The sequence below is a fragment of the Parasteatoda tepidariorum genome, chromosome X1 (genome assembly GCF_043381705.1).
Source record: "Parasteatoda tepidariorum isolate YZ-2023 chromosome X1, CAS_Ptep_4.0, whole genome shotgun sequence".
NCBI classification, from domain to species: Eukaryota; Metazoa; Arthropoda; class Arachnida; order Araneae; family Theridiidae; genus Parasteatoda; species Parasteatoda tepidariorum.
The window spans coordinates 47,399,823-47,413,685 of NC_092214.1; the positions used below are offsets into that span (position 1 = coordinate 47,399,823).

General features: G+C 30.8%; 1 protein-coding gene across 1 annotated transcript in view; it reads right to left on the minus strand.

Moving 5' to 3' along the window:
- The window catches only part of LOC107453316 (tyrosine-protein phosphatase non-receptor type 1), a 34,158-nt gene extending 24,725 nt beyond the window's left edge, over positions 1–9,433 (minus strand). Inside the window, exons 1-2 of the mRNA XM_016070096.3 lie at positions 9,202–9,433; positions 7,863–7,959 (exon numbers count right to left, since the gene is read on the minus strand). Of these exons, the coding sequence (XP_015925582.1) occupies positions 7,863–7,959; positions 9,202–9,258 (154 nt within the window). The 5' untranslated portion in view covers positions 9,259–9,433. The remainder of the gene's footprint in view (positions 1–7,862; positions 7,960–9,201) is intronic.
- Between the last annotated feature and the right edge of the window lie 4,430 nt (positions 9,434–13,863).

A 13,863-nucleotide genomic window follows, 5' to 3' on the forward strand; every position in this document is an offset into this window, starting at 1 on the left:
AGAGCATTTTTTTTAATCTAGATATTCAACAAAACTATATCGTATTCAGCAAAATGAAATTCACAAGTATTTGGATAGGATATTTTTGACGCATAGTAAATGAATAGGCTGAATATACTGTAAATCGACACTAACTATTCTGTGTATTTAACAGAAAGCACTTAAATTTGTATTGTCTTATGTCAACTATGAATTAAAAAAAATTTAAGATTTAAAATTCAGAATTACTGATTTTTCTGAGAAACTAACAACCAATCACAAAAGTCAAACTAAACAGAAGAACATTACAGTAACTGATCCATGAAATATTTAAACAAATTATTATGGAAATTTTTTAATTATCCTAATTAAATACATAATTTTAAAAATTAGAGCATGCATCACACTACGTAATCAAAATGAAAATGATGGAAGTAGAAATTTAATTCAAAATTCAATAGTCTAGTTCATTTGCTCCTCGCAGCATAGGGTAGCACATAAATAGTTTTGAGCATTTTTCCACCACCAAACAAAGTATGTTGAAAGCAGTATGTTATGTATTAATTAAATTTCACATATGAATATAGGTTTTTGACATTTTCAACATTTTTGACAGTGAGGTTTTTGATGTGACGGTTTAAACCGTCAAAAACTGTCGCATGTCAAAAACCTGCCAACCCTGGTTTGAATGTGTGTAAAAATAAATATTCATAATAATAATCAATTTTAATATATTATCTGTCATTCGATAGTTAATATATTATCCGCCAAAGCTCCTTAACTTATTTTTATTTTCTTTACTTACTAATTTGAATTTAAAAATCTTTCAAATGTCTCTTCTATTTCAATACATAAAATAAAAGACTAGCAAATTTTGTTTATTAAATATAAAGAAATTTGGAACTAATATTTTCATATTCAGAGAGAGAAAGAATTAAATTTTAGGTTCAGTAGTTTAAAATTATAATTATTTTTCCTTAAACAATCTCCGTTTTGCTCTGTTTTCAGTTTCTTATTAAAGTATAGTATTGTTTTGTCCAAATTAGTATAGTAGTTTTTTAATTATGACTAATAATTTATTGTATTTTTGCGTCCATTTTTGATTGTTAGGATGTTGATTAACTGTGTAAAATTTAGGTTTCGCAGGTAATTATTAATATGATAGCAGCTATTTGTCATGCTCTTCGAGCTGGTTGATGGAGAGGTAATTTAAGGGCTTTTTCCTTAGCTTAAAACTTCACCTTTTTTAAATTTAAAAGGCATTTCTCAAAATTCAAAAAAGTTAAAAGAGGAAAAATAAAATATAAAATTTCCAACACAAATAAATTTGTTGAATTTTTTTCTCTAAAACAAAAGCTTTTGAAGAAGAGAATAGATTAAAAAAAGGAATCGAACGCTCTAAACGATGTTTCAGGCGCGAATGCTCATTTCTCTTCACTCTAGGGCTAATACAATAGACCGAAGAAAGAAAGTCTCCTTTTCTCCCATCGAAACCAGTCCTAAAGAGGGACCCCGCACCCCTACTTGAAACAATCATACCTCGTAACCATAGTCACTGCCACACCCCCAGACAAATGTCTATCAGAGTACATATCGTAGACAAACAGTAGCAATACTTTAAATTTAAACTAAGAGTATAGATAAAATAAAAGGCACATTTTTAAACTGAAAGGAGTAACACAAAAAAGCATAAAGAATAACAAGTACATGTTGAACATATAGCTGGTTTATTTCTAATACACAAGCATTACTACTAGTGCAAAAAAATAGAAGAAGTAAAATTATAAAATCACTTGCAATTAACACAAGAAATAGTCAAACAAAAATATATAAATAAAAATTTTATAGTAATATTTTGCAATAGTTTATTATTAAAAGTATGGTACTTAATAGTGACCTTAAGTGCTTTTTTTTTCATTGGCAATATCTGAAATAGTAGTAGCAGTAGCAAATAAGTAAATTGGCAACTGTTTTTTTTTTTTTTTTTTTAATGAAATAAAATAAGTGATGTGATTGGGAGAGCAAAAGTGTTTGATGTTGTCTAGAAAACCACTGATCAAATTTTCTAATCAAGTTTGAAGTAATGCACATCATGTACAGAGCACAAAATAAAAAAATCCGACTACCCAGAATAACTTTTGATCTAATAATCGGATCTACACGTTCTAGGACTCAAAGTTTAAGATTTCAGAGGGTGTCCTCAAATATGCTAATTACTTAGTGCAGATATTTTAAATGACGAAATCAGGCACAAAATCGCACTTTCACTGAATAAACATACCCTTTTTTTAAATGGATTCAAATTTCTGACCCCCAAAATATTGGGGGTAGCCAGAATATGGGAAATATGGTCCCTATAGTTTGGTCAGAAGAGTGGTCTAATGTTAGAACCTTTTAATGCAAATTTTCAAAAATACAAATTTTTCCTAATTCGATTTCTCTGGAACTATTCCACCAATTTTGCATTCTGTCATTTAAATAACAATCTTAAAAATTATGTTCTATACCTTACAAATCAAAATTTTTTTGACTATTGCTGAAAAAATAATAAATATTTATTAAAAACTATTTCTTGCATGGATAAATGAATTTCATAATTGTGAGAAAAGCTTTATTCAATTTGTTTAAAAAGTTTTCGAGATACAGCAAAATACACAAAAAATAAAACTAACATTAAGAGATCCAAACTTTAGAATAGGGGTGCTCAACCTGCGGCCCGCGGGCCAAATGCGGCCCGCCAACCCACGATGTGCGGCCCGCGGCCGCAATCTGAACAAAATGAAAAAAAAATGAAATATTTGTTTTTGAAAAATAATAAAAAAAATTCGGTAATTTAAATTTACACTTTTAAGTTTTTGACGCACCCAATCTCAATCAATGTAGTTTTTTGATGGTTAACGCTACGGATTTCAGCATAGTTTTAAAAATCTCAATATTTTTAATACATCATTATTACGATTTACGAACTTTAATTACTACTTTTGACGCTTTTCGTATGTGCCGATTCCAATGACTTTTCGGTAGTTATTGCTACCCATTTTCAAGTAGTTTCTGAAATAGCGATTTTTGAAAGTTATGAAACGCTTTATTTGTGCAAACTTCATGGAAAATCTAAATGACTTTAGATCCTTTCTTCAACAGTTGTTGCTGCACATTTCCGCCCGGTTTTTAAAACTTCGATATTTTAGCACGATATTATTACGAATCGCGAGTAAAGAATCGCTCATTTATATAACCATTTTTTGACATGGCTTATTTGTAACGATTTTATCGCAAATCAAATTATTTTTCAATCTTTATTTTAGAAATTATTGCTACACATTTCTACAAGGTTTTAAAAGTACCGATATTTTTTATACGCTATTGCGTCATTTTAATTTCAAATCCCTCCTTTAAATTTCATAAAATTTTGATGGACTTTATTTACTCCAATTTCATCTGAAATATAAAAGTATTTTGGTTAGTAGTTATTACATTTTCCCCATGATTTAAAAAGATTATGATATTTTTAATACTATGGTTTGACAGCAAGCGAGTTTTGAATCGTGCATTAAAATAATTATTTTTTACGTGCTCTGTTTTGTGCCGATTTTATCATTTGCGTTGTACCGATTTTAACACGCATTTTTTAAGAAGTTTTTCGAACGTGTTTTTTCTTCTTTCCCGTTATTGCTGCATTTTTATTTGTGATTTAGAATATACCTGATATTTTCACACAATATTACAACTCGTGAAATTCGATTCAGTTTAAATTTTTTTTCGTAACTTAAAAAGTAATTACGTATCTAAGCCAAATCAACACCTTCCCAGGAAGAAAAAAAACGAGATGTGTTCAGATTAAACGCGGTCCGTTTTGCAAAAAAAAAAATAATTCAAAACACGGCATAATTCTTTAGTCCCATGAACATGTGCAAGTTTAACAACACACATCGAACCTATTCTTTTTATTGTCACATGTAATTTAAAAGTCATACATCGTAATTTGTATTTACGCTATCTGAAAATTGCGCATCGCATTTCGTATTAACAGTAACGAGATTTAAAAATAATCCATCGCGTTTCGTATTTATGGGATTTAAAATCACATATCGCGATTCGTATATATCATCCGTTGCTACTTTTCTCGCAATTCATATGCACGCGTTTTCAAATCATATATCGCGATTCATATTCATGCATTTTAAAAATCAAGTGCTGTGAGTAGTCCTTTCGCAATTTAAAAGCCACACGATTCGTATTCACGCGATTTGAAAAACAAGCATCGAGTTTTTTATTTACGCAACTTAAAAATCATACATGGCAATTCGTATTCAAGCAATTAAAAAATAACACATAGCAATTCGTATTCAAGCAATTAAAAAATAACGCATCGCTATATGTATATCTTCTATTTAAAAACCCAGAAAGGAAGAACACCATCTAGGACAAATTCCAAAACTGATTATGTTATTTGCTCTAAATTTAATACTACCCACAACAACAGCTTCTGTCGAAAGACTGTTTTCCAGAATGAATTTGGCCTGTTCAAAATTACAGAGTAGTCTTTATATACAATCATTACACTTTCATTTAATGGCTCAAAAAATGTCACATGATCAAGTAGATAAAATTATCACAATATTCAAAAATTTTGCAAATTACAGTATAACCATTAAGAAATTTTTTAAACCATTTTCTACCTTCTTGGAGCATTTTATATCATTTATGATTATATGCTGGGAAATGATTTGTATATCATTAAATTTTAACTGTATAAAAAATTTAATCAAGATAAGTTTCGAAAAGTAATGTAAATTTTATTGATTGTTAATTGATTGTGTATTAATTGTAAATAGTAAGTGTCATGTTAAAAATATATTCGTCATAAAAAGTTGTAAACAAGTATCTTAATAGTTTTTTATTATTAAGGAATATAGTTCCTTAAAATTTAATGTGTTTTCTTCTTTCTTTTTCTTTCCTCTCATAGCCTCTTATTATTAATTTAAAATAAAAATGTCTGAAAGATAAAGTACATTCCCTAATAAATGCTAAGTCTTATTTTCCACTTAAGGGGTTTAGTTTTAGTTTTAATCATTTTTAACCCTATAAACTTTCTTTAAATCAAAGTATTTAACTTGAATTTATATTAATGACTAGAATATTTATTTATTTGAAATTTAATTCTATGAAAAAAAAATTAACGTTAAAATTTATGTTTAAATGGACTTTTGTATTTTGTAATGTGATAAAAAAAATTTCAATTTTTCCATAGTTTTTTAATTATTTCAATTTATCTAAATTTTTTCCGATAAATTGATTCTGATTTTCGAATTCTGTTTTCCTTCTTAAGTAATCAGTTTTGCATTTTCTAATTTTAAACGTTTTAAAGTATTGTATTTTCTGCAAAGAGATTACAAGGTTAACCGACAAAAAGAATTTAGTGTTATATAAACAATGATGTTTATATAACAATCACCACCAACAATTGCTTTCAATATGTCGGTCTAAACACTTTGGCATGCGGCCCTTCATTGGTCAATCTGCTGTGCATGTGGCCCTTCACTGAAAAAGGTTGTGCATCCCTACTTTAGAATATTCTCCTAACCAAACTATGGGGACCATAATTCCCAGATAGCGGCTACCACCATTTTGGGAGTCAGAAATCAGAAACCATCGAGAAAAAAAAGGTATGTTTGGTCACCGAAAGTAAGTTTTTGAGTCTGATTTCGTAACTTAAAATATCGTTGGCATTAACTAATTAGCATATTCTCAAAGCATTAAGACTAAGTCCTAGAACATGAAGAATTTTTTCTTTTTTTGCACACTGCACATTGTTTAATAAAAGCGTTTTATTTTAATTTGATTGCAAATTGTGTTGTTCATTGCGGAATTAATAAAATTTAGAAATTGCTTGTATGTAAAAAGATTAAATGGCTGCAAAAATGATGAATTGTACTAAGAAGATTTGATTATTGATGTTTTTAAATGTTATTCTATCGGAGTGTTTTTAGGGTTAATTTCTCGTATCAAGTGCAAAAAAAAAAAAAAGAAAACCCGTCTTCATTCATGAAAGAGAAAGTTCAACTTATTCTTTACTTAAATTTTTTTTTTTGCTGTCATACTAAACATTCGTTTTAAATGTCATTTAACGAATGACAAAGCATTACTGCAGAAAATCAATGCAAATTGTTATTTATTACTTTTTTAATTAAGTAACTCACGTTTTGACCTTTGCTTACCTTAAAGACCTATTATATGAAAATTTCTGTTTCCGAGGCTTGCCCAAAGCCTGGACACTGAACTTTTTCCTATACTTATATATGGGTAGCTGTTAATGCATTCAACACAATATTACAATCCCTGTGATCCAAACGAAATTACACGATATGACGTGAGTGCACTATATTGTTATTACATAAAATTAGTGCAAATATTTACTTATACAGTACAGAACCCGTTATCCGGAAATCAGAAAACCGGAACGAAATTCGAAAAATTTTCCCGCCATTTCTTTAACAAAAAAGTTTTTTTCCTCATAAGATTTTGGGATTTTTCTTTCTTTTTTGAAAGATGTTTACCTTACCATCATTTTGGAAATAATCATTAGTGTATTACCTCATTGTTTTTTCTTCTTTTTAAGATTATTTCCAAATATTTTTTTTTTAGTTGGGTTTAACAATAAAAAAACGGTTTTTTGTAGCAATTCAGAAAACCGGAAAAATCAGTTATCCGGAATAGCGATGATCCCGATCGTTCCGGATAATCGGCTCCCTACTGTATTTCATAAATATTGGACTTATTTTGGCAAAAACATGCTACACTTTAAACAGAAGTATCTTTTAATATAGTAAATTAAAGTTTAAAAATCCATTCAAATTTTCTTAAATGACATACTTCAAGATTGTGTATAAACTTTAGCCAAACTTAATACTTTTTTTCTAGATTTTGTTTCATGAGAACAATGTCACAAAATTAGAGCATTTTCTTCTACCTTTAGAATTACATCCTTTTTTTTAATTATCGTAAACAAACTGCTATTCAGGATCTTGGATAATTTAGTAATTTGTGATTGATATTATTCGTTCATCCACCTACTTTCAAGATTTTAATTTCTGCTCTAAGCACATAGCGTTACACTGGTTATGAGAAGTAATTTTAGTAAAATAACATACATTAAGAGAACTGGGCGAAACAAAAATCAAGAATAATGTGAATACTACCACATGTTTTAACCCTAAATAAAACTCTTCATGTGACATTTCACAAAAAGAGCAAATACAATTTTCAAACAAGATAAAAATATGATTGTTGAATATATTGAACTCTTTGAAAAGAAATTTAGAAACGTTATGATATACTGAAAATTCTGATTTCTAAATGATGGGGCAATATCCACTTCAAATTCTCAATTACAGTAAGTAATCAATGTATTACAATTTTCTAGCCCATAGATTTTGCACAGGACCTCTTTTTTGATTTTCTTTATTTTGCTTCTTTATTTTTGGATTTGATTTTCTTTAATACAGCATGCAAATTAATGCATCTTGCTTCAAATTTAGAATTAATTTAGGTAATTTTTTCTTGTCACGTATAGAAAATAAAATTTTGGCATTCTAAATTTTGGAAGTATCAGGATTTTTGTGATAAGTGGATTTCCGGATAATACTGTGCATAATAAAGCATCTTGTAAAATTATTATGAAAGTACATCATTATTTTTACATACAAATTACTATACTTTGTATTTTGTCCCGTAATATTTTTTTAAAAAAAGGACAAGAAAAATATGTTTTATAACTAAAATTATTTTATAAGAATTAAATATTGTAGAATATATCTTACAAAAAATCAATTCTAAAAGTCTTTAATACACAATTTTAATAAACAATTCCTGAAATTACTTACATGGATTTACATCCCGATACCTGTTCAAGTTCTTATTTTCCATTTTTTTGGCATCTTTGATGATATAGGTAAAGTTATTCGATTCATTTCGAATTTCCTTAAAAAGTAATATTAACAGTACACCATTATTAAAGATAACATAAAAAAATTCTATATATTCAATAACAGAATTAATAAACAATTTGATAAAGTGAGGAATAATATAAAAACTTTAGTTTTTTTAATAACAATTATGGATAACTAAGAAAATTTATTATCAGTCAATAAACCCTACTTATGTAGATGGACATTAACATGAACATTTCAGAAAATAATATTGTTATGGATTATGGTAGCTATTATCGTTTTCGATTAGACTAAAACTACATATTGCAACAGAAGCAGTTTGAGAATATTTTCTTATCGATACCTATTCACACCAACTACAATTCTGAGGTTGACAAAGTGATCTTAAACTAGCAAAGATTTAAAAATAATATTAGAGATTTACCTAAGGGTGGCTACGAGTTATTACCTGGGGAGATTTCCCTATTGTAATCTGTGCCAGAATTATCGCCAAGTCATGTCAACTTCCGGGCGGTGGTTCACGAGAAACTAAAAAAAACACATCACAGAGAGGGACCAACTCGAAAGATATAACTTGCAGCCAACCCCCGGGCAAACATCTACATGCTTTTTTTTTTAAATTTGTAAGTTTAAAAATTTGTTTGGCACCTTGGTGATTGCAATTGGTGCAACAGATCACAATACAGAAATATCCACATAAGATAATTATAAACTGTAGCAAAAATATCAACAAGAATTTTACATATTTATAGTAAATTAACAAAAAAAAACTATAAATAATTATCTTGCAAAAGCATGCAAGCATCTATGATACAATAGTAAAAAAAAATTCTTTCACTGAACACATTCTTTATTTTCCTTTTTATACATTTCAATATTAGTCAACTTATAAAATGCATGTAAAGAACTTGTAAAAAACTGCTTTTTATTTATATCAAATAAACACGAATTCTAAAATTACCGATTATGGTATAATATTCTTCATTCAAATGAATATTAGGATATTTGATTTGTCGGTACATCTAGAGATTCGTTTTGCTTATGGCCAAGTATTATGTATTTTTAATTCTGTTTTCGGTGCCTCCTTAGACTCAACATAGAAAATCTTAATAAAAAACATAACACAAAGATATGTTTCAGATTTACAAATGCGACAATTTTTTAAGATAAATAAAAATTAACTTACAATACCTTTAAATTAAGATATAAGTAAATACAAAAATATCCGTGTAAGAATAAAAGCTTAATATTATTTTAACAACAAATGACAAACCTGAAAAATACTATTCCAGGCATTTCTCCTATCTATGTCCAAAAATTCTACCTCCATTAGGGGAGTAACTAAAGAAAATTTTAAATTTCTTACAACAGGGCCATAGAAATATAAGAGTTGGTTGTACTAATTTAACATACAAAAACTTAAGTGTAAACAACCATCATTCAAAAACCAAAAGGGAAGTCAAATAATGTAACATTGAGTTGTAGATCATAAATCTTCATTCATATAAATCCTTCAAAAACTTACTGCAGGTTACGACATACTATAGCCTCAGAAAATTCACACTGCTAATGCGAAACTGCAAATGCGTTACATTGTATGAATTTCTCCTTAATTTTGTGGACCCGAAGTGGAGTGATCGTAAAGACATCGTTCCCAGTAAATCACCGAAGTCAAGCATCACTGGCTGCTGTCAGTAAGCGAATATTAGCATTTTGTGTCCAATTCACAGGAAAGGAGATCCTAGGACCTGTGTCAACTATCGTGGCATTAGTCTTCTTTGTATAACTTATAAAATTCTATCTAGAATTTGTCCCGTAGTGGACTGATCACTAAAAAACGGTTCCCAGAAGATCACCGAAGTCAAGCATCACTGGCTGCGGTCAGTGTGCGGGTGGGAGACCACTTGGATCAGTCTGTGTAGGGACCGAGGGTGTGCGGTATGGATCCTTTTAAACTGTTCTATAATAAAGTGCTCGACTTCACATGCAGGTCGTCGGGCTACCGAAGCGGGGGTGCCACTCCCTCAGCAAAGGATCGAAATTGTTATGGCATGTCTTCAGATCATCCTCAGGGATGTTTCCCAGACCGTCACAGTGCGCCCATTGTGCAGCTCTAGTGCGATGTAAATTAACTACAACAACAACTATCTAGAATTTTATTTCTCAGGCTGTTACCTTTTATTGACTCAGGCTATTGGTATCAGGCTATTTTATAGGCTATTGGCGACGGTCTGGGAAACATCCCTGAGGATGATCCGAAGACATGCCATCACAATTTTGATCCTCTGCGGAGGGGATGGCACCCCCGCTTCGGTAGCCCAACGACCTGCACGCGAAGTTGAGCACTTTACGGTAGCACAGTTTAACGAGGACCAATACCGCACACCCTCGGTCCCTACGCAGACTGATCTAAGTGGGTCACCCACCCGACTCACAAATAGGAAAGTATCAATGTGAATTGTGGAAAATCAACTAAAGATCAAGTATTTCGTCTCCGTCAGATTTTAGAGAAATCAATGGAATTTAACATTGAAACACATATTATTTTTATTGACTTCAAGGCTGCTTTTGATAGTATCAATAGAAACTGTCTTTTTGAAACAATGAATACTTTTAAAATACCTTCAAAACTCATTAAATTGACGACACTTATATTGAAAGATACAAAGTGTAAGATTAAGTTTCTAGGTTCTGCGTCAGAAAATCTCGGCACATTTACAGGTCTTCGACAGGGAGATTCTCTCTCCTGTCTTATTTTTAACATTGCACTTGAGAGAGTTATTCGTGATTCAAACATCAATACCAGTGGTCAAATTTTTACTAAATCAGTACAACTACTTGTATATGCTGATGATGTTGATATAATTGCTCGTTCCCTTCCTGTTCTGAAAGAAGCATTTATTGCCCTTGAGGTGGCTGCGAGATAAATGGGCTTAGCCATAAACGTAGAGAAAGCAAAATATATTTTATTCTCAAGAAACAGAGTCCCAGATCCCTATCTTGAAATAAATTCGCATAGATTTGAAACAGTAAGGAGTTTTACTTACTTAGAATCATTTATTACCATTGACAACAGAATGACTCCTGAAAAAAAAACCCGACTCTATCTGGCAAATAGGGCTGTCTATGGGCCGAGAAGATTTATTAAATCTAAGTTTCTTTCTAGAGAAACAAAGTTCCTATTCTACAAAACTCTTGTCCGACCAGTCTTGACATGTGCTTCTTAAGCTTGGACAATGACGAAACTGCAGGAAAATTGCATCGTAATATTTGAGAGAAAGATTCTGCAGAGTATACTGGGTGGTGTAAAAGAAAACAATAACTGGAGAAGGAGATTCAACTTTGAACTATACAAGATTAATAAACAACCTGATATTATCAAATAGGTACATAAAAATAAATAGAATGAATTGGATGGCCCATGTGATTCGAATGAGTGATGACAATACAATAAAAAAGATACTGCTTTTTAGACCCACTGGAACAAGAAAGCGGGTAAGGCCGGGGTTGAGATGGGCTGACTCAGTGGAGTCTGATTTTCTTGCAATTAATGAAAAGAATTGGAGATCAAAGATAAATCCGAGTTCGTCATGGAGAAATCTTCAGAGGAAGACATTGGCTCACATTAGGCTGTTTGGTCAACTATGATGATGATGAAGAAGAAGAAGACAAAAAAAAGCATTTTACTTTAATTCACACATCTTTAACAGTATGCGATCACGAAATCGGAAGTTATCGGTTACAAGTTTGTTAGAAGGAGAAAATTATTGAGAAATTGTTCTTCAAATGCTGGACGCGTTCTGTATCCGAATGATTTACCAATGTTCTAGGTCATTTTTTTCAACTTCTTCTGCTTTAGCCTTAGGGAAATTTTGCTTCTTATTTGCTGCTGAAAAAAATATGTCCTACATTACCAATGATTCTGATAGAACTAAGTGAAGATTTAATAAATAAAAGCCTGAAAATAAGCTCCCCGCTAGAGGGCGTAATTAAGCATTGCGATCGCGAATAATGAACATTTTGATGGAATCCTATTACCGTCAAGAAATCTGAAAAACATTTTCGTGGTTTTCCTTTGCTTGAATCGAAAATATTGATTTGCTTTAATTAACTTAATTTTATATAAAATATGCAACTTCAATGGCTTTTACAAATATAGTTTTACTCCGATACGTAAATTGCGAGTTACTTTTATTTCTGGGTTTAGTTAAAAATTACAAAAATATCAAGAGCATCTCGTTATATTCACAAAGATGATTGGCTGTCTGTCAAAGACGCTAAAAAAATAATTCATTATAAAATAAAAATTCTTTGCGGGTACTGAGCATTTAGCTGGAATTCTTTAAACGTCAAGCAATTTGAAAGATATTTTCGTGGTTTCCCTTTACGTGTAAAGCAAAATATGACTGTTTTCTTAAAAGAAACATTCATAAAGGCAACAATGCTTCAATATTTACATAAATTATGAGCTATTTTATCTTTCTTAATTGTTAAAAGTACAAAATAGAGCATTTCATTTTTTGCAATTCTCTAGCAGGGTAGATAGTCATTCGCGTATAAAAGAAATGATTTGGCAAATTTCGATCGGGATATATATATTTAATAATTAAAATAATTTTTCGTGCGCTTGTTCCTTACATCATGACTTAAACTCTAAAAAGAGTTTAAAGGCATTTATAAAGATCGATAATTGATTGACACTCAATACTATTAAATTCATAATAAAAGCTACGAATAATTGCTTTGATGAAGAAGATTTTGATCTTTCAATCTCATAAAAAATTTAACAAATTCAGGGTTGAATTGCTGATTAAAAAAAAAGTGTAATCTAAAGCATTTTGAATTACTATGATTTTAAAACAATGATAGTAAACCAATGAAACTGAAGGGGTTTTAGTTTTGAAATCGTTCTGTTAAATGTATCCATCTCATATTTAAATGTACAAAAATGCTAAAATACGAATTTACACTTAAGTTATAACAGAACCAGACGCTTCAAATTAATAACTGTTATTGAATAAGCAAATATCCTTCCTTCGGCTGTGTTTAGCCTAAGTTCTGAAAACCGAAACTTAAGTATATAATTGCCCGTAAACTGAATGAACTCAGGTTTTAAAACTTCAATAAACAAACAAATAAATTGCAAGCGATACATTGACATTTTAAGCAATATACGAAATAATACACAGGTTTTCAGAAATAAAAACATTTTAGAATTTAAATTAAACTGCTTTTAAATGATCGACACTGATTACAAGCAATGCTTATGTACGACGGGAATGTCAGAAAATAATATACTTGTTGTGTGCCACTTTTTGTGCGTAAAACAGGTCTGTCAAAAGCGTGTTGCTTTTCACCCCCCAAGAAAAGTGAGAAGTCCTTATCTCCCATATTAGTCATTAATTCTGGCAACGGCTGGTTGATTCGAATTCTGCACCCAGTTTGCACCAACCACAGTGCTGACGTAAAATATCCTCAGTGGTAGATGGATCATGGGTTAGAGTCCTATTGCCGTCAAGCTAATCGTGGGAGGTTTTGTGGTTTTCCTTTCCAGGTAACACAAATGCTGGTTAGTTCTTTCAAAAAGTCCTCCACAAAGACAAATTTCTCCGAATTATTTGATCCAGAATTTCCCTTGTATTCCGGATTGGGTTCAAAATCTCAAGGTTACGGAGTTGAACATTGTTAGTTGTATACTCAGAATTGGGTCGGCTGCTCAACGGCGGTTATAATTATTAGGAAGGAAGGGTGGAGAGAACCGATCGGCCTGTATGCCAGTCAGAGAGCTGACCTCATGTCAGAATGGTCCCGAATTCGAATCCCGCTCCGAGCTTTGATGTAATTTCTTTCTCCTTATCTGTTTCGTCGTTAAACGTAAACCCGAAATTAGGTCGACTGTTCAACGACGGTTATAAACTATATTAGTCCCTGAGCC